The sequence below is a fragment of the Conger conger genome, chromosome 4 (genome assembly GCF_963514075.1).
Source record: "Conger conger chromosome 4, fConCon1.1, whole genome shotgun sequence".
Classification (NCBI taxonomy): domain Eukaryota; kingdom Metazoa; phylum Chordata; class Actinopteri; order Anguilliformes; family Congridae; genus Conger; species Conger conger.
Genome location: NC_083763.1, coordinates 69,058,714 through 69,086,626, shown reverse-complemented (window position 1 = coordinate 69,086,626; position 27,913 = coordinate 69,058,714). Strand labels below are relative to the sequence as shown.

Genomic DNA, 27,913 nt, shown 5'->3' with positions numbered 1-27,913 from the left:
GCAGTTACTGTATGACAAGGTGGCTTATAAATTCGGTGAAAACGAAGCATTAGAGCAGGGGTCTCCAATCTTATCCTAAAAGGGCCGGCGTGAGTGCAGGTTTTTGTTTTAACCCAGCAGTAACACACCTGATTATACTAATGAACTAATCGTGGTCTTTAATCAAGACCTAGATGAGTAGAATCAGCTGTCTTAGTCCTGTGCTAAAACAACAACCTGCACACACACCGGCCCTTCCTGGATAAGATTGGAGACCCCTGCATTAGAGCATCCATAAAGTTAACGGTGTTTGAAATTAATGTTGTAAACTCAAATAAGTTTGGTTTGGTAGATTACTAAGGGCCGCATAGCAGTCTAATAATTGGCAAGTGTGGGAGAGTAGGCTATGGGTATCGTTTTTTATCGTTGTTGGAGTTATTGGCAATAAAACGCTATTGAAAAGTTTATTAATCGGTCCAATATTGGGCACTGTAGACCGTTTCTGCGGGGAACCTAGGTTTATTAAAGACGCCCCCCTTTTCTTTTTTGGAGTGGTCCCTGTACCTTTAAGAAGCAGTCTGCCTGTAGCTGAAGGTCACTAAATACAAAAGCTCTTAGCGCTGCGGTCCAATATAGCGCATGCGCCCTGCCCGGGGACTGACAGACTGCAATATGGCGAGAATGCCTAGCAGCGGAGATTGCTTCAGCGACACAGAGGGGGCGGAAAATGAAGAAATGAGTAACCTGGAAAGAAGCGACTATGACGAAGATGAGATTCAGGAAATACAGATAACGGGTGATGAGGAGTTTGAATATGAAAATGATGTTGGGTTGGAGTGGGAAGCAGAGTGTTTGGACCCCGAAAACTGTTCCGCTGTGGAGACGGAAGCGGTCCTCACGCGGAATGCGGACCAGTGCAGTGTGGATTCTGTTATCCGCGGGCTGCAGGACTCGGAGCTGGAAGGCGATGTATTACATCGTTCAGACCGATCAAGAGTGAGCGAAAACACTCGCTTAGCCACCAAGTATACGGTTAGAATCTTCAGGGAGTACCTAAGCGAAAAATCTAAAAGTACTGACTTTGAAACTATGGACAAGGAGACGCTGTGCGAGGTGCTGGCGTCCTTTTATGCAGAAGCGCGTTCAAAGAGTGGGCAGCTATACAGCAAGTCCTCTCTGATTGGTATTAGGAGCGCTCTGAACAGGCACCTGAATGAACCGCCTTACTGCCGCAATCTGGATCTGTCTAAAGATCCCAAGCTGAGAAGCGCTAACCTGACGCTGACAGCGGTTATCAGAAAGCTGGAAGAACAAGGAACAGGTCCCATCGTGCAAAAACAGGCAATTACCCGAACTGACTTGAGGAAACTGTACACGTCCATTGTGTTTAATACTAACACGCCTTTCGGCTTGCTCAACAAAGTGTGGTTCGAAACCTGCATGTATTTCTGCACCAGGGGACGGGAGAATCAGCGAGAGCTGGAGGAGAGCTCGTTCGGCCTGGGTATTGACGAAGATGGGAGAAAGTTTATTTACTTAAAAACACTGGGATTGTATCACAAATCCAGATCAGCTTCATTGAACAAAAAAAGAACAGAGTCTGACAATTTGCCCCGCATGTACCAAACTGGCACGGAGTTCTGCCCATACGCGAGCTTTGTTAAATATATTTCGAAACGGAATCCGCATTGCAAAGCATTTTTTCAGAGACAGCGGGACTATTGCAGTGAAAGTGACATGACTTGGTATGAAAACAAAGCGATAGGGAAGAACCTGCTCGGCACTAGGATGGAAATGTTATCGTTAGCTGCCAAACTGTCGAAGACTTACACTAACCACTCCATCGGCGCCGTCTCTGTTGCTACTTTGAATAGTATCGTAGGCAACGGGTCAAAGTTAGCGCCTCTGCACGTTGCTCCGGAAACGGCTGATGATGAGACCCAGAATCAGTTCGAACTGGTTGTCCCTTATGTGCATCCGATAGATGATGGCGTAGACGTAGAAATGAAAGAAGAAGAAACCACAAAACGGCCGCGAACAATTGATCCCGTGGATGTTTCCGGACCGGCATCCCCAAAAAAGCTTTGTGTGCGACCTGCGGAGCACGGTGGTGAATCCCCCAGCCTGGTCGCTGTGAAACCTGACCCTCATTCGGCAGCTCCACTCCAATCTAATGGGCAGACGGTCTCCCCTTCACCGACTATTCTAATGCCAGACCAGGTAGGCTAATGGCGATTCACCTGGACCGACTGATTAATATATCCCCAAGTCGTATAGGCTACATACGTTTCGTAGCTTTATTATAACAGCGTCAAAGCACAATCGCATCCGTATAATTGTTGTGGTTTTGCCACATTGCCGCCGTGGATAACTTTCATAAACTTTTTTTTTTTTTTTTTACTAGTGCGAAGCCACAGAGTAGCCAGAAATGTTCATATTGTTGGGCTTGCATATGGTGGGGTAGAACTACCTGTTGCCATTCAGAATTGGTGGTTCAGCCAAGATGAAAGCAAAGAGACTATATATATTCTTCCAGTGTGCAATATGAGTTCTAGCTATGTGAACTGAAAAAATATTGACATTGGTCCAGTGTTTTTCAAAATATCAATACAATTGTACTGGATATGCTTTGTGCTGTAAAGTGAGTTTGTGCCATATTTGAAATGATATTGCAAAGAAATAATGTGCCATTGAGTGAGTCCTTTGATTTTGGGAAGGTTATTGGTTCTCTATGGATCCATGTCAGAAAAAAAGTGATCATTCCCTAATAATTCTTGCCATGGGGAGAATTTATTGTTTGCCAATGCCATATGAAAACACCAGAGGAATTGTACCACAGTTGTTCACATAACCTATATTTAGCTTTTTTTTTGTAACATGAGCTACCAATATTACATCTTCAAAAGTCTTCAAAATGATACAATTGTCAATGTTTAGGTTATTTTGCTGTGGCCTAGTAATTCTAACATGCAACTGAAGTGAAAATCTGCCTTCAGGGCCACTAGCTAACGAAATACCAACCTGAAAATGAAGTCAACACGTTAAATGTAATGCGAGTTAACATTGCCCAATTGTTTGCAATATAGCACAATAAGTGAAATATGAATGTAGGACGTTTTATCTTCATGGCATGGCAATTTCTGACAGTGTGGCTTGAGAGGGCAAATAATGCCTCTAAACAAACACACCGATAAGAAAACGTAACGGCTAATTAAAATTATGGGATTTAAATTTTGTTTGGATCAAAAGCAAGCACACAGGGAGCCTTGGTTTTGGAACCACTGAACTAGACTGTAAGTGAAATTTGTGCCAATTATTAGTCTTTTTTTAAGTTGTGTTGAGTATTTTGGTAAACAATGCATTTTTCTACTTTTGTCACCTTTCATTTTTAAAATGATAGAACATTTTAAATATTTATTTCATTTATCTTCTTTGGTCAAGTGTATTGAGTAGGTTGGGACATTGCAACAATTTTCTGTCAACTACAAGGTGATTGGTCCTTGCAAGTAGCCTATAGCTTTTTATTTGTATTTATTTATTTATTTAAAACCTAGAGTATTTTCTCCTGCGCTAGATGGCTCACGTGACAATGCTCTTTGATGTGATAAAAGCTTGTTTTGAACCGTTTCCAGGCAGTGCTCCAACGTTGCTACCGCCCTAGTGAGATATTGGGGTGGAGAAATGGCGATTGCGGACAGGGGCTTTGCATAGACATGCATGGGCAGAAAGGCACACCCTAGGCCCAGTTGTGCTGTAAAGCACCCAGAAGTGTACCTATACTGCGCATGTCTGTGCTGTCAGGGCAAATGGCTGCAGCTTCCCATTAAAGTGAATGAGGAATCAACAGGCCTGTCACGCCTTTGAAGGCAAAATAAAACTTCTTAACAGTGAACAATTCTTACCTTAAATATTAAAAGCAGATTAAAGTGGATGCTCGATTAAGCTAATTACAGTAATCATGGTTAGCTGTGACTGTTGAACCAGGCCTTCAAATTGCAATATGGAGTGCAGTCACTGAGATTTGTATGCGCTCTACACAATATTAAGCATCCAGTTTAATCCATGTTTAAACTTTCTTTGAATGTAGCTGCGATGGTGATTTTATTTTCTTATTAATTGCTGGAGATTGACGTTACGTTTTCCTGACCACATATAGACTGGACTCCAGAATAACTGGCACCCCTGACTGCCCAAAAAATCTTAAAAACAATAAAAATAAACTATATAATTATTGAGAATCTCAAAATGGCAACATGTGAAACCTACTGTATTTTATTAATGTTTCACTGGAACCAACCAAAATCAAACCTTTTCACCAAAAAGGTTTCAGTATTATTGGCACCCTTGGTTTAGTACTTGGTGCATCCACCTCTGGCAAGGACAATGGTATGGAGTCAAGATTAAGGAAGTCATTTGGAGGGATTTTGGACCATTCCTCTATGCAGATCTTTGCAAGATTGTTCACATTCTTTGGTTTGCTCTTATCAACCCCCCTCTTCAGTTCAGCCCATTGTTTTTTGATTGGATGCATTTTTTGTGCATTGCCAGTCAAGGATGCCAATTCTTTTGGAGCCCACTGTATCCCAGGTTGCATATGCTGCCTACATATGCATTACATTTTTTGCATATTTGTAAAGATATTGTTATTAAAAACTAAATTGACTGTGCTAGCTTTGTAATCCTTGAGACCGTAGCTCCAAATTCAGTGGGGTATGAAGATAATCGCCCTGCAGGTAAATGAGATTAAGAGGGAATGGGCTGTGTCTGACATCCAGGTCAAGGTCTTGCTGTATGTACAAGTTATTTTATGAAATTAAAATAAAGCAAAAAATGGAATTTGGAAATGATAACCTTTTTAGGCAAATGGTACGTAGAGAAATTGAGGGCACTGTTTGGTGCGGATTTATGAAAGACATCTGCAGTAAATTGTACCAAGTGTGCTACACTCTTTGATAGGAAAAGTGTGCAACACTCTTTTTGAACTGTTCCTGAATATGAGAGAGAACTTGTGTTCTTGTACGTACTTGCACAATCACCAATCTGGTGACGCTTCACTGAGTGGCAGTTGCAAACAGGCCTAAACCCATTTCAGGCAGCTTTCGTCCGTGTCCTAAATTCGGGGTCGTATTTCAGCGCGTTTCGGCGGTGCTGTATCAGACGTCCCCTCTCCTAGCGCTCGGCCTTGCGCTCGCCTTCCCCGGAGGTCAGAGTCTCCCTCCCTCCCTCCCGGCTCGGCGACCTCCTTTTTGTCCTCTCCTGGCCACCGTTGCGTCCTGGGGATCCCTGCCAGCCGACCGCCACCAACGACCTGAGCCAAAACCGAGAGCGCAGCCACTCATCTATTATTGAAGCGCCCCATTAAGGTTTTATAAGGGGGAGACTCTGCCCACACCCCAGCCTTTCCGCAAACGGAGGATATTTCCGGTGCAGTCGTTTGAGTCAACGCGCCGCTCTCCCTGCCCAGCCGAGGCCATTGATTTATGTCCTCTGAGGTGGTGTTGATCTGTGGGTCATTGCCCACATTATGGATGAATCTCGTAAGCCAATAAGTGGCATTCGTAATGCTCCTTTTCATTGTGTGATTCTCGGGCAGTAAAATGGGAAGCAATTTGCCTGACTGCGTTTTGCTGAAATGGCAGACAGAATGCAGACCTTAAGCTTCAGACAACGAGCAGCGTAAGCACTTGTAGATTTTATGTCATAAATACAATGTGTATTAAGTAACAGATTTGTCAGGTACTTGGACATAAAGATTGTTGAGATTATGATGAAGGGTTTCATTTTCAGTGAACAGTCGGTATATTCCTTTTGAAGATGGCAATTATACATGTTAATAATTTAAAGACCCTTAAAGAGCCCCCCCCCCCCCCACTCCTGAGGACCAGACCAATACAGGTGTGATGAGACCCTTTAACATCTTAACCTTGACTTTCTCTTCTGACTGATCTCCCACAGATGAAGCGCTGAGTTGCAGCCTTAACGCCTTCTGCTTTAAACGAGATGGTCATCTGATGTTCTGATGTTTGTCATTTTGCCCCTTTTGACAGGATAACCGCACCAATATGTCCAGGCCCATGATAACCAGGTCGCCCGCATCTCCCCTGAGCAGCCAGGGGATCCCCACTCCTGCACAGCTCACCAAGTCCAACGCGCCCGTGCACATCGATGTGGGGGGCCACATGTACACCAGCAGCCTGGCCACGCTAACCAAATACCCCGAGTCCAGGTAGGTGGTCCCACAAACTACCGGGAAACACAGAATTAGCAAAGTGTACAAAGTAAAATCTTTTCTTTTTACTTTAAAATCCATGTTCCAGATTTAAGCGGGGTCTGGGTTTTACTCAGAGCAGTCATGCAGTCTGTGTTCCAGATTTAGGCAGGGTCTGGGTTTTACTCAGAGCAGTCATGCAGTCCGTGTTCCAGATTTAGGCAGGGTCCGGGTTTTACTCAGAGCAGTCATGCAGTCCGTGTTCCAGATTTAGGCAGGGTCCGGGTTTTACCCACCGGTCATGCAGTCCGTGTTCCAGATTTAGGCAGGGTCCGGGTTTTACTCTGTGCAGTCTATTCAGTGCTAACTGAATAATCCTGCTAACTCGGTAATCCTGCTTTGTGGAACAGGCCCCAAGAGTGCCTTCACAGGTCTCTACGCTTGCATTTTCTGAGAGGTTTAGGAGCACACAAATGCATCCAAATTAGGAGATTATTTTTCCAGTTGGCACATCAAATTTGGGAGCGAATTCTAAAACTAGAGCTCTGTAAAGCCCTGCTTAATTCTGAAAAGTCTTAGCATCCAAATGAAGGACATACATTACGTAATGGGGCATGACTCCCCTCCACTGGACCTCTATACAGTTTTAAGTTGTATGGAGCAGGAGCACTGTAGAAGTGTCATTAATTTTAAAAACTGGGAGCAACCTTCCTTGTGCTGTTTTGGATAAAAATATCTATTTATTACTGAACCACTGCAGCCTTGCTGGTACATGACCTTCATCATAACATCTGCATGAAGCAACATGGGGAAGAACTTTATTTAATCAATATGTTATGGTTTAAAAAGCAGCTGTCGTGCAGGCCTGGGTCAACTACGTAATTGTTTTGGATGCAAATACTTTTCTACGCTTTACTGAGCTTGTCTGGTGTATTGGAACCTATGATATTCTCTCAAAGTGCAAACCCCACCTACTGGTCCTCTTGGTTGTAGGCTGGCTCAATTGCACCAGGCAAAATCAAGTACAGAAATGTATTTCAATCCAAAACAATTATGTATTTGACCCAGGTCTGCTGTCATGTGTTTGAGTTAATTTCATGAGTTTTATTATTTCATCAAATGTATTTTTTTTTTTTTCCTGTGAAAAGAAAGTTCCCCCCGAACTGAATTGCATCCCAACATCCATCTTAATCTATGAGGTTCTCCCATGCCCCCGCTCTCATGACAGGCTGCTGGACTGACTGCGAGCTAGTCGTACAGTGTGGAATATGAGTGATTTTCAGTGGCCAGTGTACCATACAGGGCTGTAGAGAGGTTTCAGGTGTGCACAGCGAAGCTCGTGGCCTGTTTCGAACACCAGGAGGGGGATCTGACACAGTGGTGCATCCATCATGTGACAGAACCGCTATATGCCCTAAGTTTGAGTCCTGCAGACAAGACTCTCCATCTCACTCACTCACCCTCTCTCTCCCTCACCTACTCCCACACAAACTCTGTCTCTCTCACTCACGGTCTCTTAGACACACTCACTCACACACTCTCTCACTCTCTCACACACTCACTCTCACTCCCTCACACACTCACACTCTCACTCACTCACACACACTCACTCACTCACTCACTCACTCACACACTCACGCTCTCACTCTCACACTCACTCTATTACTCACACACTGAATGAGTGGGTATGAGAGACTCTCCCTCCCTCACCTTCTCCCACACAAACTCTGTCTCTCTCACTCACGGTCTCTTAGACACACTCACTCGCACACTCTCTCACTCTCTCACACACTCACTCTCACTCCCTCACCTACTCCCACACTTAAACTCTGTCTCGCTCTCACACTCTATTACTCTCACTCAGTCTCATCTCACTCTCTCACTCTCTCACTCTCTCACTCTCTCACTCACACTCTCTCTCACTCTCACTCTCTCTATTACTCACACACTGAATGAGTGGGTATGAGAGACACTCACTCTCACTCCCTCACCTACTCCCACACTTAAACTCTGTCTCTCTCACACTCTCTCTATTACTCTAACTCAGTCTCACTCACTCTCTCACTCACACGCTCGCCTCATAATCCCATGTTCTTTTGCGTTCAGCTTTCGGAGGGGAGACCGCTCTTTTTAAAGGGGGTACCAGTCCACCTTGTGAAACCGATCTCGTGCTCCAGCGTGTTCCGTTGTTGCCGCTGTTGAGGGCCTCGTCCGTCGTCATTACCATCGCCGCCCGACTCGCTTCAGCTGTGACGGCCGCAATTTATGTCTCGCAGCGTTCAGCCGAGTGAGTCAAACTTTCAGCTCGTGATCACACCCGATTGCCCATGACCGCATCACAGCACTCAATATGTGTGGTGTAAGAGTGTGGCCCGTCTTAGGTTTGCGTTAAACTAGAGAATAGCGTGTACACACTGTGCATTCATAGGGCCTACATGTGTGAAATTTGGGATGGGATTGGGCTGTCCATTTTGGGTATGTTCGGCATGAGGTTAAGTACACGACAGTAGATGTGCAGGGCACAGATTGAAGATTGTTGCTTGTGTTCTGCATAATTGCATATGATTGCATATGATGTTTGACATAGTATTGTGGGGAGAAGGTTGGGAGAATCATTTTAATTGAGTTGGTAGAACAGTGTTTATCCACGGACTTATGGGTATCTCTCTCACTCTCGATTTATTTTGCCCGCTTTGTCTCTCTCTCCCCCTCCTTCCTTTTCTCCCTCTCTTCTGGTCCTCTGCATGTTTCCATCACCTTTCACCTTACCTAAATCTATGGGATTTTTCCTCATCCGTTGACCTGTTGTTCTTCCTCAGCAGATCCCTCCATCTTATTTCATTAACTCCCGCTGATCGTTTGAGACACAGATGAAATTTTTCACTTCATAACACTATTAACCCTCTAAAGAAAAAGTTTTTCAAACAAGTCAGTGTCCTAGAACTCTCTGTGAGTGATTGCAACAGGAGGATTACAATGTTCAGTTAAGAACATTCTAGTTTGATCTTACTCCTGAATGAGTTAAAGGCATGCCCTTGCCCGGGATATGCACTGATTTTATATTTATACGTGTTTCCTGGAGTTGTGCTGTTGCAGGCCTTCTGGGTTTAGCCAGCCTGGGAAGTTGTAAGAGAACTGAGAAATATTTTTCAGCTTTAATTGACTTCAGAGTTCTAAAAAACACTGTTGTTGGCCTCTTTGATTGTATCAAGTTTTGTTGAGCACCCTTTTTTGTACTTCCTGGCAGCCTCTTCCAGTTCCTCGTTCATTAATGTCAGAACTGAAAATCTCTCTCTTGTGGCTTGCACCTCACACCCTGGTTAAATCTGGCTTTGAGTGGCGTACTGCGGTGAAGATTGGTGCTCAGGCACTTTGGAGGGGGCCTGTGAATCAGACTCTCGCCTTTGTGGCGACCTGTGTGGAGGGGTGTGCGGGGGGTAGATTGTGATCGCACATCAGGGAGGCAGGGGTGCTTAGGGGGTAGATTGCAATGGGGGGGGGGGGGGGTGTGGGGAGGGGGGGGTGTAGGGCAATTGCAGACCAGGGGAGGGTGGAGTTTGCGACTGAGATGCTTAAAAAAAAGAAAAAAAACTCAAATGAAACGCTGCTGGGAAAAGGGGTACTTCCTTTTTCAGGGCAGGGGGCACATGCCTCAGGAGGTGCCTGTCTGTGAATGTAGCATTTTGAGAGTGTAGATTTCAAGTATTATGATGGAGTACTGTTTATGCAGATTATAAAAATGTGTGAAATACAAATAATTAATTATTTTGGCATAACAAGATGTTAGCTGTAAAGCAGGTACATTTGTATGCATTTGCATATATAACAAGTTTTGGAGAGAGTTGTCTTGTCAGCAGAAAAGTGAATTTCACGACACTTAAGAAGTGTGATTCGGAAAAAGAACAGTAGCTTCTATTTTTATTTTATTTTATTTTATTTATGCCCCGACAAATTAGTAGATTTCCTTAGTAGTAACTGTGCAAAAAGCAGCAGATATTAATTGCGAAAGTCTCAAAGTTAAGCGTTGACTTCTAAAAAAGAATACCTGCTTTCTTCAGTCAAGTAGCTGAGGAGTTGCGCGAAGGAACCATGACAACTTGGAGGAGCGTATTAGTTTGGAATAAACGTCAGATCTCCCTGCCTAGCGCTAAAGGCGCACACCGTCTGGGGAAAGCTGTCTGACCGTGTCCTAAATCAAGTTACCGTCGTTATCGGTCTCATTGGAGTGTTTTTACACGGGTGAAAAAACATCTATGTAGGTGGACCACTCAGCTTGACGTCTTGCTGTCTGCGTCGCCGATGTCCGCTTCCCGCACGCGGGGACTCTAGAACCGATGTTCCGTCATCGCTCCCGTTGCCGTAGTAACCGTTTAGCACATCAGCGAGCCGGGAGAGAGTGGCAGACTTCCTCCCGCACATCTCTAGGAGTCAACATTATCTCTGCGAGATCCAGAGCCTCTAGGCTAAGGATCATCAAATCTGGCCCTTGAATGCAAGTCCAGCTCTGCTTTCATTTTCTCCCAGGTAATTGGCCAGAACAAACCAGCAGTTCTCGGACCGTGTAGGACCGTGATTTGGTCACCTCTGCTCAAGGCTGTGATGGCCCGTCCATGCCTTCTGGGATCTCATTTTTGTACCCCGAGCAAGGCCCAGGGGAGAGGGACCACAAAGCCTTTGCCCTGTCTTCAATCCCATGATGCACTCTGCTTTCTGGACAGTCACTACAGTCCATTCCACAAGCTCCCAGGGCATGCCTAAACACCATGGACACAGGTAATTCACACAGGTGAACCCAGGGTCAGGGTAATGACATATTAAATCAGGGCTCCATCCTCACTTTACCTGGGAGTCAGGTGTGAAGAATGTGGCCAATATTAAACCAGGGCTCCCCTGCAACTGTCCTGAAGGTTTTAATTCCAACTCTAACCGAGCACTCATCATTCCCACGGTCAGAGCAGGGCTGCCCACACTGTTCCTGGAGATCTACTGTCCTGTAGGCTTTCACTCCAACCATAACCGAACACACCTCATTCAACAGCGAGGGATCTTGTTGAGCTGCTAATTAGTAGAATCAGGTGTGCCAAATTAGAGTTGGATTGAAAACCTAAAGGATGGTACAGTAACGTCTCCAGGAACAGGATTGGGCATCTCTGTGAAATGTTTTTTACACTGGACTCCAGCCTGCCACTGTTTGGATAGTTTTTGCCTATTAGCATACACCCCCCCCCCATTGTTTTTCTTAGTGTCTTCATTGACAAAATCGTGTAACACTGAAGGTAAAACAAATCTTCCATGTATAATTTTTTTAATCGTGATCGCTGTCATAAAAGCAGTTAAAACTCCAAAGCTGTGCATGCCATCTGGAAGCTACCATCTTAAGCGCAGGGGTGGCCTCAGGCTTTGCTCCAGGCAGGCGATTGGCCCCTAGCGGTCATTACCAGATGGTATTGACCATTTTATCAGGCTCATTCATCACATCCCATTTAAAATATGTCTTGAAATGCGTCTTGTCGTTGCCAGTGCTTCGTTGAGGGAAAATACTCCCACCACTTCCACCTTATTAATGATTTATATTTCACCGGGAGTATTAGAGAACCGCGCAACCATAAATATTACTCAATTTTTATTTATTGATGGAGGATAAAATGACTCATTTCTCTCTAATAACCATAAATATGTAACATTAAAGTTGTGGACTTGTATGTGAAAATGGTTATGAAATGCAGCATATGAATCACTCTATTACTCAGGTTTATTTTTCCTTTTTTCTTTTTGAAACCAATCCCAAATGTGTTGCTATTGGCCTTTTGATTAAACGGCACCTTGTGCACCTCTTTGCGAAAGTGAGATCTAAGTAAAGGCCTTCTTACAACACACCATACTGAGCGTTTAGAAATGTGCTATGGAACACACATTTGCTTGGTTGTATTCAGTGTTTTCTGGACACAAGCAATTAAACCCTTTCCTTGGGTGTTCGTTTCAGATATTTACTGTCTTTTTCCATTAAGCTTTAATTTCATTCCAAGCTCTGACTAGACCTACGTGCTACGTAAATCGTTCTTCTGAAGTAAATTAGTGAACATTTACTTGAGCCCTAGGTGTTCATTAAGAAATGTTCCAAATATTAGTCTGTAAAACTAGGTCCCCCCCCCCCCTTCCCAGATTAGTATTTTCAGGACATGTCAGTTGAGTATGGCAGACAACTTTCCTCAATGACTCTAACATGCCTAGACCCTATAACTCTTTTTTCATTCATAGTTTTATTTATCTTTCCCTTATGTCTTGTGATTTAAAATTTTTAAAATTTCTCAAACCATTCTGCCTTTGACTCCAGAAAACACACACGTCATTACATTTTCTGATTCTTCCCAGCCCCCTCTATAACCTCAGCCATTTTGAATTTCTGGCCGTGCCCTGATGGGTGATTAGGCACAGATACTGACCCATGCAGCCCAGGCACACAGTCCTCTGTTGGGACAGGACAGGACAGGCTAGGCTGAGGGAAGGATGATTCTAGCCCCTTCCTGTAAATTGTAAATGGTTGGCATTTATATGGCACCTTTATCCAAAGCGCTGTACAATTGATGCTTCTCCTTCACCCATTCATACACACACTCACACACCAACGGCGATTGGCTGCCATGCAAGGCGCCGACCAGCTCGTCAGGAGCATTTGGGGGTTAGGGGTCTTCCTCAGGGACACTTCGACACAGCCCGGGCGGGGGATGGAACCGGTAACCCTCCGACTGCCAGACGACTGCTCTTACTGCCTGAGCCATGTCGCCCCATGATCTGTAAGCAGTGTTGTGCTTACATTGTGCCACAGCCCCATGCTGAAACATACCATTACACAGAATGGTATTACTTGGGAAACAAACGGTAATCTTTAGGGTTACAAGCCCAGTTCCATAACCATTATATTACATTGGTGCCCCATATCACAGCTTATTACTGTGTGCAAACGTTGAATCAAACAAAGTACCAGCATAACAAATCAAGGAAAAAAATGTCGGCACTGTGTTCTGGATACTCTGCAGTAGTAATGCTCTGGTTCATTGGTGAAAGAAAGCACATTTATTCTTCCCAATCGCATCCGTTATCTTTACACCATACACCTGTGTACGTATGCGTGTGTGGGATGGGTCTCTTTCCCTGTGGTGAACTTCATTTGAGTGACTGAGACACCACCAGCATCACACTGCAGTGCAATTAGCCTGATTTAACCAAATAAGGTTGACATAAATGGGAAAAATCACATCCCCCTCAACACGAGTACTTAATCAGTATACCCTGCGAGTCCTTCAAGAGCACTTTAACCCACAAAGGCAGTTTCCCAGAGTGCACTGCAGGTCCTCTACTGCAGTTGTGACTGCACTCAGGTACTCTGAATGCCTATATTAGATAGTGCCACTACATGCATGATCTGATCAGGTAACAACAGAGGGCTCATGCACATTGCAGTAGATTTTAAGCGATAAATGTTGTGGTCTTAACATGCAGGAATTTGGTCCTTTTGTAAAATTTCTATTTCCAAAGATGTGTCAACTAAAAATAACGGTCTCCTTTATCCTATGAAATGGGTGACAAGGTACGTGAATTACAATGCAGCGTTGTTCAAGCACAGCTTTATACCTGGTACCAAAAAACAAAATTCACCAATCAGGTGGCAGGTAAGTAAGTGGTCATTGTTATCTGTGAATCCCTGGATGCTCCCTGCGGATAGGCTATCGAAACGCCCCCCTTTGTGTGTCCACATCTCCAGGGGGTCTGTCCCATCCCTGAGGCAGATTAGATTAACCAAATGGTCATTGTGTGGTGTGTGTGTCATTGTTACCTCTGTCTGTGTGTTTGCATGCGGTTCAGTCTGCGTTTTGGTTCTGGTAGGCCCCCCTTGGTGCTTTATAAATTCACATCTACAGCAGGTCTATTCTAGTTCAAATCAACCTCCTGCCACACTGAGGCTTATTAAATCAACAAAATGGTTATGATACTCGCAAAATTCCTTACAAATGCGTTTTCCCACCATAAAGTTTTAAAGGTATGAACACTATATCACAAAAGTTTTGTTTTAAGTAATTCATTATGTCTGCGTGTGCTTTGAGTAAAGATTCATAATCCCTGAGGAGAAAGGTGTTATGGGTCTGATTTCTTTTTCTTTTTCTTTCTTTTTTTTTTTTAAAGTGAGTGAATAAATAAGATGTATGAACCACTGTCCTCAACTTGAAATACAATATGCAGAACCAGCATTAAAACAGCCTTGTTTTCTATCTCTCTCTCTTGCCTTCTCTTTCATACCATTTCTCCCTGTGTTTCCCTCTCTCTGTATCTCTCTCTCTCTCTCTCTGTCTCTCTCTCTCTCCCTCTCCCCTCCCACCCACTGTCTGCAGAATCGGTCGGCTCTTTGATGGCACAGAGCCCATCGTACTGGACAGCCTCAAACAGCACTACTTCATCGACAGAGACGGCCACATGTTCCGGTACATTCTCAACTTCCTCAGGACCTCCAAACTCCTCGTTCCCGACGACTTCAAGGTGAGCGTCCCTTCAAGGGCGTCTTTCCTCTGTACTCGCAGGCCTGTTCGAGTCCACCACGTTCCTGCTAATTGGCCTCTTAAAATATCCCTTCTGAGAGAGGCTCTGCAGTGGTGTTGTGGCAGAGCTGCTTTGGGTTTTTTTTTTAGCTCTTCATCTTTTCAGCTTTTGGAGAAGAAATCCGAATCATATAAAAATAAGTTTGAAAGTACTGTTCGTACAAAACTCTTCAAAAGATGATGCTGATTTTAAACCCAATTCATCTTCCATGGCCCTCCTATGATACCAATAGCCAGTTCAGACTTTAACGATTGTGTTTGAATGTTCAAACAGTCTTTTTTTCCCAAAAATAGCACACAACCTGAATTAAATGACACTCTGTTTGAAGCGGCCTGTATCCCAAGCAACTTAACTCTGCTGACTGTGTATTAGCCTCTCTGGTTACAAGCCAAATTCATTAAGACCACACTTAAGTCAATGTAATGTGGCTGTTCAGGGTAACGGGTGGTTTTGGGGTACAGGACTACAGAGGAGTGTGAATGTTGAGGGTAACAGGGTGTTTTGGGGTACAGAGGAGTGTGAATGTTGAGGGTAACGGGTGTTTTGGGGTACAGGACTACAGAGGAGTGTGGATGTTGATTGTAACAGGGTGTTTTGCGGTACAGAGGAGTGTGGATGTTGACTGTAACAAGGTGTTTTGCGGTACAGAGGAGGTGTGAATGTTGAGGGTAACGGGTGTTTTGGGGTACAGGACTACAGCCTGCTGTACAGGAGGTGTGAATGTTGAGGGTAACGGGTGTTTTGGGGTACAGGAGGTGTGAATATTGAGGGTAACGGGTGTTTTGGGGTACAGGAGGTGTGAATATTGAGGGTAACGGGTGTTTTGGGGTACAGGAGGTGTGAATGTTGAGGGTAACGGGTGTTTTGGGGTACAGGAGGTGTGAATATTGAGGGTAACGGGTGTTTTGGGGTACAGGAGGTGTGAATGTTGAGGGTAACGGGTGTTTTGGGGTACAGGACTACAGCCTGCTGTACAGGAGGTGTGAATGTTGAGGGTAACAGGTGTTTTGGGGTACAGGAGGTGTGAATATTGAGGGTAACGGGTGTTTTGGGGTACAGGACTATAGCCTGCTGTACAGTAGGTGTGAATGTTGAGGGTAACGGGTGTTTTGGGGTACAGGAGGTGTGGATATTGAGGGTAACGGGTGTTTTGGGGTACAGGACTATAGCCTGCTGTACAGTAGGTGTGAATGTTGAGGGTAACGGGTGTTTTGGGGTACAGGACTACAGCCTGCTGTACGAGGAGGCGCGGTACTTCCAGCTGCAGCCCCTGCTGTCGGAGCTGGAGCGCTGGAGGCAGGAGCGGGAGCTGGGCCGCACCTCGCGGCCCTGTGAGTGCCTGGTGGTGCGCGTGGCCCCTGACCTGGGGGAGAGGATCACGCTGAGCGGGGACAAGGCCCTCATCGAGGAGGTGTTCCCCGAGATCGGAGACGTCATGTGCAACTCGGTCAACGCCGGCTGGAACCACGACTCCACACACGTCATCCGCTTCCCCCTCAACGGGTACTGCCACCTCAACTCTGTCCAGGTGAGCCCCCAGAATCCCACAACCCCCTCACCTACCCACCCCGAGACAACCCAGCCTGGCTTTTCTTTCTCTTGTCTGTATGCGTTTTTTTTGTTGTTTTTTTGAAGACCCAGGTATTTATTTTGGTGATTCAAATACTTTTCTGCATTTGACTACGCTTGCCTGGTGTACTGGAACATCTGCTCCTCCTTGCAGGTTCATATGCACCAGGCAAGATCAATAGGGCACAGAAAAGTATTTGAATCCAAAGCGCAGGTCTGGTTGTGCAGCCCGGGTTCTGCCTAGACCCCGTCTCAAATGTGACGTGAGCATGTACGCACATTGTGTCGTCACGGTTACGCGGTTTTGGGAGTCTCTGCTCCCCTCCTGCACTCTGACCCATCTGCTCCCGCTGGTCGCCGCGGGGCTGATTCTCGCGCCTGTGAGCCCCCACCCCCCCCCCCCGCCCCGGCCGCGGTCGGCCCTGAAAGAGCACACTAGGACAGGCTGTCCGTAGGCAGGGTATAATCCTGTTTGGTTATTAAAACACATCGCCACTGGCTCCCGCTCCTGCAGCCGCACTAATGGAGGGGAGACGGAAATTGCCGGCAGTGCGAGACCTTTGTAGTTTGGCATGCGGTCCAGCCCCGAGCAGGGGAGCTGGCGAGCGGCTAAACTAATAAATAAATAAATAAATAAACACAATCCCAGCGCCCCCCTGAGGGCGCTCCGGCGGAATGCGATCGCGCAGCCTTCTGGAGGGGAGAGCGGGGCGACGCCGCCGCGGAATTAGGGCGGGTCACGTGACCGCGCCGAGGATATACCGCTCTCCGCTTTTATTGGGCGCTGCGGAAATGGAGAGCTGCTGAATTGTAAATTAAATGTTTGCTCGCTTTCTTCTTTCTCGCTCACTCCCCTCTCTCACTGTTGCTCACTCTTTCTTTCTCTCTCTCATTCTTTCTCTCTTTCATGCTCTCCGTCTCTCACAGTTGCTCACTCTGTGTTGCGCTCTTTTTCTCTCTCTCTCTCTCTCTCTCTCTCTCTCTCTCTCTCTCTCTCTCTCTCTCTCTCTCTCTCTCTCTCTCTCTCTCTCTCTCTCTCTCTCTCTCTCTCTCTCTCTCCCTCCCCCATCACTAATCTGAAGTAGTTTTATGGCTTCTGTCTTTGAAATGAATGGTCAGACAGCAGTGTGCTGGTGATTCTTAAGTTACAAGGCCTGCTGCCTGAAGAGAAAATAAATGCATCATTTTCCTTGGGGGGGGGGGGGGTGGGGGGGGGGGGTAGCGAAGCGACAGACTGATTCATCTGGTTGTGTGTGTGTATCATTCACTCCCAGCGGTAGACTGCTTTATGTGTTTCTGTTGGGCTATGGTCACGGGGAAGGGCAGGGTTTTACAGCGTTCTTCTCTCGTGTGTGTGTGTGCGTGTGTGTATTGCCTTGCGTGTGTGTGTGTGTGTGTGTGTGGCAGGTGCTGGAGAGGCTGCAGCAGCGCGGGTTCGAGATCGTGGGCTCCTGTGGAGGAGGCGTTGACTCCTCTCAGTTCAGCGAGTACGTCCTGAGGAGGGAGGTCCGGAGGGGCCAGCGCGGGCCCTCCGTCATCCGGATAAAACAGGAGCCGCTGGATTAAGGTGGCGGTCTCCGTCCGGTCTCGGCCCGTATGAACGGCGGACATTTTGAAAAGGCAGCCAGTAATCAACACCTGTGGACTCCTATGCTTTCTTTTCATTTTTTAAAGATTTCATTGACTTTCAATCTAGAGAACCACTGAGGGGAAGAGGAAGAAGAAACCAATAAACAAAAAAAAAAACTTCTGTCTGAAAGACTACGTAGAATATCTCATGAAATTCTGCCCCTTCGGAAGTCCCGCCCGTCCACCTGGGATGAAGTTTGTTTTAAAACTTTGAGACTGCATTTGATGAAATGTCCGTGCCACATTTACCCAGGTGTGTTAGAGGATGAGCTTCACCTTCTTAACCAGCCCATATGAGAACAGTTTGACCCCATGCCTCCCCTGTTTCTGACTGCGTTATATCAATAAGAGAATAAGCTAACCGTGGGGGAAGACACTCTGGAAAACTGAGAACGTGTCATTTCCGTAAAATCCTTTTTCTAAGGTACAATGTCTGACAATGTTTCCATTTAATAAATGTACACAGTTGATATCATGACTGGTTTAAGACAAACCATTTTATCTCGCAGCAAAAAAAAACGATGTAAAAAAAGTAAAAAATAGAATGCATTTTTTTTGTAATGGAAATCTACCATGCGTAGATCTGTGCTATGAAGGTCCATGTCCATATAGCTGCAAGTAGATTTTCTTCTGTATGTAAGAGCGTGTTGTGCTCTTCTAAAATGACTTTTACAAAGAGCACCAAGACCCTCTTTGCCTGGGAACTCTAACCCAGCCTAAACTAAATAGACTGAAATGACTGGGAATAGCAATCAATTTATTTGCCCTTGACTGACAGTCCACAAAAAACAATGTGTATTTATGTAATATGTATCATTTTTTTTAAAACATGCCATTTTGGACAAAAATATCTTTAGTTAAGAAGCTTGTCTGACTGTTAGCAGGACTTTCCATCGAAGCATTAAGCAAAGGGATTAAATAAATATGAATGGGACAGCTGACTGTACTTCCGTCATTTTCATTGATATTTGTGACGGTACATATGAACCAATTGGGAAGATATCCTGCGTTGTCATTGGACTTCACTTCCTGAAGAACAAGCTTACTTAAAATAAAGTCACAAGGAATGTAATAAAGTATGTTAATAAATGTTTAACAAAAGTGGAAGTAATCTTAAACGGGAGTTTTTTGCATATTTACATTGCTGGGAAGTGTTTTTTTATGCTGGATGCACACAAGGGCAAACCCCACACAGTTCTGCACTCCATTTTGGCTCTATAGTATGTAAAAGGTCGTTCTCGTGGACTGTTTGTGGGGAACTGGCTTGAGCCACCTCTTCATGGTGAGTTGATTTTGCAACTGCACTGCAGCCCTGCGTGGACCAACCGACACTTCGGACAACAAATTGTTTAAAAAACACAAGCTTAAATATCGTGCATGAATTGTATAAAAAAATGAGTAATATTCAAACTATGAAGTAAAATATATTTGCTTCTAACTTTAGCTTATTTGCCAGAGTTGGAAGCAATCTTAGACCTTAAGATTGATGCACATGTCCATTTAATTTTTAAAGGCAAACTCGTTTAGGTAATTTAGACACAAGCTTTGTCAACCTATTACCCAAACCCAGGTGCAAAAAGATTAGTCTGCACACCAGATATTAAGCAGGTCCTCAATCAGTCTCTGCTATGAACATTGTGTGATATGCTCTAATCTAAGAATCACAGAGGTATCACTGATCTGATGAATGAACCAGTGGGTAATGTGTGGAAACAGCCATGCATACACACTTGCCTTCCTGGAACGGAACAGCCCTCCACTGGCCTAGACATCACTACTGGGCCTCGGTGGAGGCAGGGGTGGGTGTGCCCCTCTCCACTGGTGAGTGGGGCTGGTATACTGTAACACATGATACATTGGTACAGTTGGTGATTTAGGACTCAAGAAATGGGTGGGGGGATTTGAGAAACCGATTCCTTCTGTGCATACAGTATGTAGAGGAGACTGTCAAACTGACAGAAAATTATGTTTATTTACATGAATGGCAGTCTGCAGAGATCCAGGAAATGCACTCTGGATTCAGCAGACCTGATCTGATCTGAACCCCATTCTTAGAACTGAATGACTTTTAAATAAAGCAGTTTCAGGCTTTGTTTTCAATCAGTCTGCTAATCAGTAGGGGGTCTGATGGTCCGGTTTCCAGAGACCTAGCCAAGAAATGGTCTATTGTAGTGTTAATCAAGTCTTCTTTTTCTCCAGTTGCTGTTCTATAATTGAGTACTATACCTGTCAGTGGTAGTGAGTCATTGCTTGTACTTAAAACCGCCAACCTTGTGTAAGTTGGCTGAAACCATACAGGTAGCTGATTTGCCAATGTTGGAGACTTGAATCAACTTTGAATCTTACAAGTATACTGTGATTCAGTGCTCTGTCCTTATAATTATTTAGAATCCACTATCAAAAGTGCAATGACACCTAAAAATGAAATGGATTGGATTATAGATGGGAGCCACCGTAAGAATTTGCGGTTTCATTTATTCATTCATTGAAAGTTAGTGCAATGTACAGAATAAAATCCCTTCAGTATTGAAGTTCTGAGAAGCTGTCATTTGCAACTTAAATGGAAAGAGGGATTTCAGAATTTAATAGAAAATTAAACTTCATTCTGAAATTCTCAGGAACACCAGACACAGAACAGCAGGTTTAGTTTTTTTAGGTTTGCCAATTGTTAATTTTAATTTCTCTCAAAGTAATTTTGTATGAGTTAAAACTTTTTCATCCATTCAGACACCCTGAAGACAAGGGAAGAGGATAGACTGCCCCTGGACAAGTATGCTATTGCAGATTGTGTTGTATTTCTTTAATAAATTATGAGATACCTATTGTAGCATTCTGTAACATTGTGGAGAGGGACTGGGAAGAGAGAGGTATAAGGGAATGTATTTAAAAGCATAAAGACTTGAGCCTTCATGCTAATGGCTTACATGTAACATTGTCAATTAAGCCAGTTTGACTCATTTACAGGAGTGATTGCAATGTTACTAGTTGTTTTTTTATGCCACTTTCCATGATCTCAGAGGGTTCAAACTGACATTCAACGCCACCACAAAGTGGTATTACTTCCATCTTCTGGGCTTCCAAAAGCAACATACATTGGTGTGTTTCAGATAATCACATGATTATGTCTAGAGGGGTAGAAATCTAGGTTGAGAGACATTTTTACATAAACAGACTAGGTTAAACTCAATATATGTAGCACAGGTTTCGCCCAGATATAGCCTGGCTATGTCCTAGTTGGCTAGCAAACTTTCACTTTTCAACCAAATGTAGCTGGGATTGCATCACCCTGGGAATGGGGGGGTTCAGTCTTCTGCTTTCATCAACATCTAGTGACCCCTGCTGGTCAATTGGGCACCCATAGATTGCTCATGTGGATGTCAGCACACCTTCCTAAATCGGCAGTGCAGTTTGCAGCATGAATCGGACATACTGAACCCCACCTTCCACGCAAAATCTATTTTCAACAAAAAAGAAAGGCAATGCCAGTGTCTTCCCAATGTCTGTCTGAAATTAGAACTCCGCACCCAGATGGCCAGTCTTCAGCAGCTAAAGATATAGGTGATATGAACCATAACAATGTAACCATAATCCGGGGGCCTGTTCCACAAAACAGGATTACTGAGTTAGCTGGATGCACTGAATGAAACCAGGACGCTGCCAAAATAAGAAACATGGAAACGTTTGGGGTTTTGCTTTGTTTAGTTATCTAGCTAACTCAGTAATCCTGCTTTGTGGAACAGGCCCTAGGCTAGTACCTCTGATGTCTGTAAGCTATATTCTCTTATATATATACACTGTATCTTAGCATTCCTGTGGTACTGTTGCTTTTTACTGGCTCAAAGTCTTTGGAGCATTCCAAGCATTTTCACAGTGATTATTAAACTCCTGATAGAGGTTAAACAGGAAACAGGAGAGCTTGCTGTGACTGCTCATAGCTTGATAAACTCGCAATTTGTTCTCATGCTGAAAATGAAATGTTTTTAATTAATGTTGCTGGCAAATACACAGCATTCAAATATTAGTTACGAATTACAATTTTAATGCTGGCAGCTGCAGGTATATAAAGCTGTATATGGTGTAGCAACCTGGACATATGAGTATAAAGCACATATGAAAAATACAAGGCAGCTGTAATATTTTCCTGTAATTATACATGGACTGTGCAGAATATCGAGCGATATGTTACTAGTAGCAACTTGCCAGAAGATGCAAGGGTCTATAGAGCAGACAGGGCACTGATCTCCTACACTGAATAGAGTTTAACAGGTGTTTGCCTCGGCAAAATTATACAGCATTTCCCAAGGATATTTGGACACATGCCAGTAGAAGACTACATTTTCTTGTCTAACTATAATTGTTAAAAACACACATTAACAACTGAGAAAATTAGAAATGTCACTTGATTTGTTTATTGGTTCTTTTCTTTATGTTCTTCACATAAGCTATATCTTAGAGGACTAATATACATACAAAACACAGCAGGAATTAGGCAGTGGAAGAACAGTCATTAGTGAAATACTTCAGTATGGTACATGCCTGTGTGTGTGTGTGTGTGTGTGTGTGTGTGTGTGTGTGTGTGTGTGTATGGAGTGTACATGTTCTCCCCGTATCTGCCTGGGTTTCCTCTGGGCACTCTGGTTTGCTCCCAGAGTCCAATACATACAGGTCGGGTTAAGTGGAGAGTGTAAGTTGTCCTTGGGGTATGAATGTGTGAGTGAATGGTGTGTGGGCCCTGCGATGGATTGTTGACCTGCGTGTCCAGGGTGTATTCTCGCCCTTTCACCCCGTGCACTGCACTGACCAGGAATAAGTGGTTTAGAAAATGGATGGACAAACGTAGGGTTGTGCCATGTAGGGAATGATAATAATGTTGAGTGTGTGTGTGTGTGTGTGTGTGTGTGTGTGTGTGTGATTGCAGCAGTGATGAAATGAAAAAGATGCTTTCGGCCTTTGGGAACAGAGAAGGGCGATGTGTGGAGGGCTGATGAGGTCTGAAGAACTGAAACTCCACAGAGAGGGGCTTTGATGTCTGCAGAGAAGCTCCTCGCTCTGGCTCCGTGTCACGGAGGTGACCGAGAGTGATTAGCTGAATTTATTTCAACAATTTGAACAAGCGTGTGTCTGATATTCGTCTGCCATGTAACCCGTGCGCAACGTCTAGTGTCAAACCCAAGGTTTCAGAGATCGCATAAATAAGTCATGTGCCCCTTGGGGGGGGGGAGGTTTGGGGGGGGAGAAGGGGCACATATAGAAATGTGTACTTCACAATTTGTGAAAAATGTCGGAGAACTTTGAATGCTGTCTTGTCTTGACATCACTCTCTCCCCGCAGGGAATGTCGATTCAACAAAACAAAATGTAAAGCAGAGAGAAGCTAACGGTCCTCCTTCTGCCACCAGCTTACAAATACAAACCGGTGTGTAAGTCCCCCACCAATTTATAGTACCTACAAACTAAACTACCTTAAACATACCTCCATACCTAATTTTAATAATACCCTGTATGGAGCATTGTAGCATTGCCTTGCTTCCCCCTCTCCCTTTATCCTGGTTCTCTGCATATCTCCATCTCCTTCTACCTGACCTAACCTATTTATACACCTTTCCTACATTTCTCATAGTTTCTTCCTAATCTGTAGGTGTGTTGTGCTTCCTTCTCGGCACCCCTCTACATTTCTGGTGTCTATCGACGTTTCTCTCAACATCGTCCTCTATAGCGATTGGAAGTGTAAGACCCAAAAAGTAGAGAAAATCTATTATCTGGATTGTCTGGCAAAAAGAAATCGGACATGCACAACATCAATAAGTTAAAAACACACGCTCATTTCAAAGGAGATTTGAATTGGAATTTCAGACGCACATTTTTTATGGACATTATCCCGTTTGGAAGTCCTGCATGAAACTCCATCATGGACTCTCACTCTGCTGTTAGAGTGATGAGAACATACTGATGCAGTGTGTGGGATGGTGCAGGATCCATCAGCATTATCAATCCACAGCTATGCCTGGCACCTTCCTGTTTGGCCGACTCGGTTAGGGGCTCCGCGGATGAATAGCAGCCAGCTCCCAGTAACTGCATGTCCAAATAGAGATGCACATCTCAGAGTTTATTGAGCAATGGTTTTTCCTCAGTAGAAGTGCAGAATCCCTATCCATCATATCCATAAAGCCAGTGTCATTGATTTTTTTCTGCATACAGATCAAATGGTGAGATAACTATACTGCTACATAAAAACTATAGGCTGCCAGGAATTCTTCTAATTCTAATTCATAGCCCAGATATCCACCACTTAAGACTGGCTTGGGCATCACTGCAAAAAACTCAACGAGTGTTGTAGTCTTATAAAATCTATTTTTTCTCTCAAGTAGAAACTATTTGCTTGTTTTAAGGTATCTTTGCTTGATAAGTCTAACTGAGTAAATAAGTAAACTGGAAATCCTTTTGTTTTACGTAGCAGAAAAGAATTAAAGTCTAAATATAAGCCTAAAATAGTAAGATTATGGTTTTATTTGCTTGGTGATGTCATAGGAGGGGAAAGTGAGTCTAATGAGCATTATTTTAAATCCCTTTAAATTAAACTTTAAATTAAATATGCAGTCCAGAGCTATCCTTGTATCCTTGCCCTTATCTGTTTCAAGGCCTTCACACGTTCTAAGAGTTTGTTAATCTTTCCTCCGTGAGTATTGCCCTGAATTCTGTCTGCCGTTGGCTGCCTTGCAAGCTAAATTAACAGACACGCCTGTGAAGTTGTCAGCTGTTCAGTCTTGTGCTCAACTGCTTGAATTGGGCAAAAGATGAACAGTGCTGCTGCAAAAATGAAACTTCATGAAAACATTTACATTAGGCTTCATAAATAATGTGTATATTCGGTATTGGAATATATCTATAAATCAAAGTCCATTTTAAAAAATGATCTTAGTCTACCTTTGTAGATTGCATTCAGAAAAATATATTGCCTCACCAAGAACCATTTATAAGCTAGTGACATCTGTATGGAGTTGAACATTCAGTCATTATTTCCAAATAACACGACCAGGGAATCAATCACATTTACATACGGGGAGCAGTGTGGCCTAGTCATTTGTAACATAAAAATGAAACTGTCATAAAACATAGAATGCACCTCTATATAGGTCTCGTGCCAATGTTTAAAGAAGTAAAGAGACGTCAGACATATGTCTTGCAGACTGGAAGATTAATAAGTGAACTGTAAATCAGATACAAGCTACATAAAAGGCCATGATAACAAGGGCACAAAAAAGCGGTTATATTTTTGTGGATTAAGTGCCATTCTGTTTGATTGTGGGCTCTGCACTGCCGGTCTTTGAAGGTTCTTAACTTTAGATTCACTTTGTGGGACAGCAGCAACGTTATCGCTCTGCCTCGTGGCGATGCAAGTTGAATATAAAAGCGGTGTGGGGGGAAGAGAGGGGACTCATCTTTTTAATCAGATTCAGACTCCAAATGTGAGCCATGCCATTGAAGTGAATTGTCACAGTACCTCGGTCCGTATTCTGGAGATATGATTTTTTAAATTGTGAGGTTTGTTGGATGTTGATGCCTGGCAGGGGTTTTATTTTGTGCACAGAGTGGACTTTTTTTTTTTCATCCAAGTAAAGCAGAATATTGGGTTATATTTTGTGAACAGCACATTTTACAGTAACAGCATTTTACAAGAGTCGCTATGTGAGGAATGGGCATACCTGGACTGTATTAAGCCTTTGCTGTTCTGCACTGAAAGTTCCATTTAGTTTGACTTGAGCCTGCTTTGTCCAACCTAATGTTTTTCCCTTTTGTTTTTTTCCAACATCAAGCTAACTTAATGTTGGAAAATGCATGGGTTCCATGGAACAGACTTGAGGGAGAAAAAAAGTTTTATTTTCTCAACTTTCACATCATATGTCTACGACAGTAGCAGGAACAAGAAGTGACATCTGATTGAGACTGATGGTGAATATATAATGTGTGGCACATTCAGCATTTTGTCAGGAAAACAAAAATGATAAAAAAAAAAGAGAATAACAGAAGCAATCGGGTACAGTAGGTTTCTCAAATGAGACAGGGAGTGGGCTGAAATCAGAAAAAAATCCCCCAGGATGAACACAGGGATTTTGCTGAGGTTCAGGCTGAGGTCTCGAGATTTGGGGAAATGAATGACAGAATCATTTCCTCTGTAAACTGGAGAAAGAACCTCATCTGGGGACTGTGCCCTACTGGAGGGGGGCGCCCCCCCCCCTCCTTCCCCTCCTTCCTCCGCCTGTGATCCGTTACCGGGACAGGGCCCCCGGGACCCGCCGGCAGGATGCGGCGCAGAATCTGTTTCTTCATCGCGGTGCTTATAAGTGAAGCAGGAGTGATATTTATACACCGGAGCTGCGAGGAGATCGTAAAACAGCGATGGAGTGAGCGTCTGGGGATACGGCCGCCCCGCGCCGGCCTATAATCTAAATCACGCGTGTCAGAGAGCGAGTTTAACACCTCCCATTGCGCGACGGCATTCAGCGCAGATAAAGATAAAAGCATAATTCCCATAATGTGCTGATATACTGTATATACACATATACAGCGACTCTTATAAGAGCCGGGGCGGAGTGGATCTGACGTATCCGTATTCATGAAGTCGTTCATAAATATTAATGTTCGGTAAACTGCTTTTGTCTCTCTCCGTTTGATGAATCGTCGGAGACCGGGACTGAATTAAGCACGCTGATCTCCAGTAGAGAAGTCAACCAGAAATAGTATAATGAACTCCATTTAAAGTGATTCACTGTACAGTCGATAATTAAGAGAATTGAATCGCTCGAAACATTCGTTTTTTTTTGTTTTTTTACTCTGAACTGACTCGATGTTAAATGTTAAAATGAAACACTGAATTGTGCAGTGGACTGTGTGAAAGTATAAATATTGGTCCATTGGTAATCTTTCAGTAAAGAGTTAGGCAATGTCAGGTGAAGTCCACAGGTATCTTAGAATTTCTGCATTTTTGGCAGGCAGCTGAACCATATAATATCCTGTATTGATTATTGACCATAATGAAACTAGGATTTTTCCACATTTAAACAATGGACCGCCAATGCATGCACGACCAGACACACACACACACACACACACACACACACACACACACATACAGTTCTCATCCTCCAGAAAGTCATTTAGTGCTTCTTTCATTTGTATATGAACATGACAATACCTCTGAGTCTCATTGGCTGAGACAAACTATACGCAGTACATATATACTTGCACAAGTACAAACTCACCGATTAATATTTGCTGTGTGTCATGCAATCAATATGTTATGCATTTATTAAAAGCCAGTAAACTCAACTCATAAATCATAGTTAATTTAACAAATAAGGCACCGTATTTATAACTATGAGGATTGACTGCGTGTGTTCGTACACATAAATATTGTTTGACACTGAACTGCAATTCAAAGGCTGTGGTACAAGAAAGTCATTTATCAGCGCCCTTCAACCAGACGTGGTACAGTACTCTGCAGCGTAGTCTGTGAAACGCACAACAGCGCGTAAACCCGACATCAGGGCCTAACTCTGCATGTGGACAACTGATCATCTGTTTATTTGACACCTCTCAGAGGAGTCGATGAGCGCTCTTACTGTAAGTACAGTACCGCCCGCAGTCCTCTGAGCTCCAAGAGGAAGAGGAGGAAGAGTCTCTGTGGGGGGGGGAAGGGAGGGGGTGATAGACAAGGGTGAGGACGACCTCGAGGCTGAGAACAGGGACAGAAATGAGGGATGGCTGCATTTTTCCATATTCAAAACTATAAAGGGAATCAAGAGATGTCCTACTGCAAGGGTAGAGTCTGGAGGCAAACGTATCAGGAGGGTGGGGGTGGGGGGTCGGGGGGATGAATTGATTTCTGGGATGACAAACTTCACACCGCGGAGTAAACTTTTACGGGAGGGGAAGAAAG

General features: G+C 44.0%; 1 protein-coding gene across 3 annotated transcripts in view; it reads left to right on the top strand.

Moving 5' to 3' along the window:
* The window catches only part of kctd1 (potassium channel tetramerization domain containing 1), a 42,060-nt gene extending 22,965 nt beyond the window's left edge, over positions 1-19,095 (top strand). For 2 of the 3 annotated variants that reach the window (XM_061240919.1, XM_061240918.1), the window contains exons 2-5: positions 6,027-6,205; positions 14,575-14,719; positions 16,002-16,307; positions 17,756-19,095. In XM_061240919.1, coding sequence (XP_061096903.1) covers positions 6,027-6,205; positions 14,575-14,719; positions 16,002-16,307; positions 17,756-17,914 — 789 coding nt within the window. In that variant the 3' untranslated portion in view covers positions 17,915-19,095. Of the gene's footprint in view, positions 1-242; positions 2,200-6,026; positions 6,206-14,574; positions 14,720-16,001; positions 16,308-17,755 lie in introns of those variants that run through there. The other variant, XM_061240917.1, reaches the window with a different exon arrangement.
* The last annotated feature ends 8,818 nt before the right edge of the window (positions 19,096-27,913 follow it).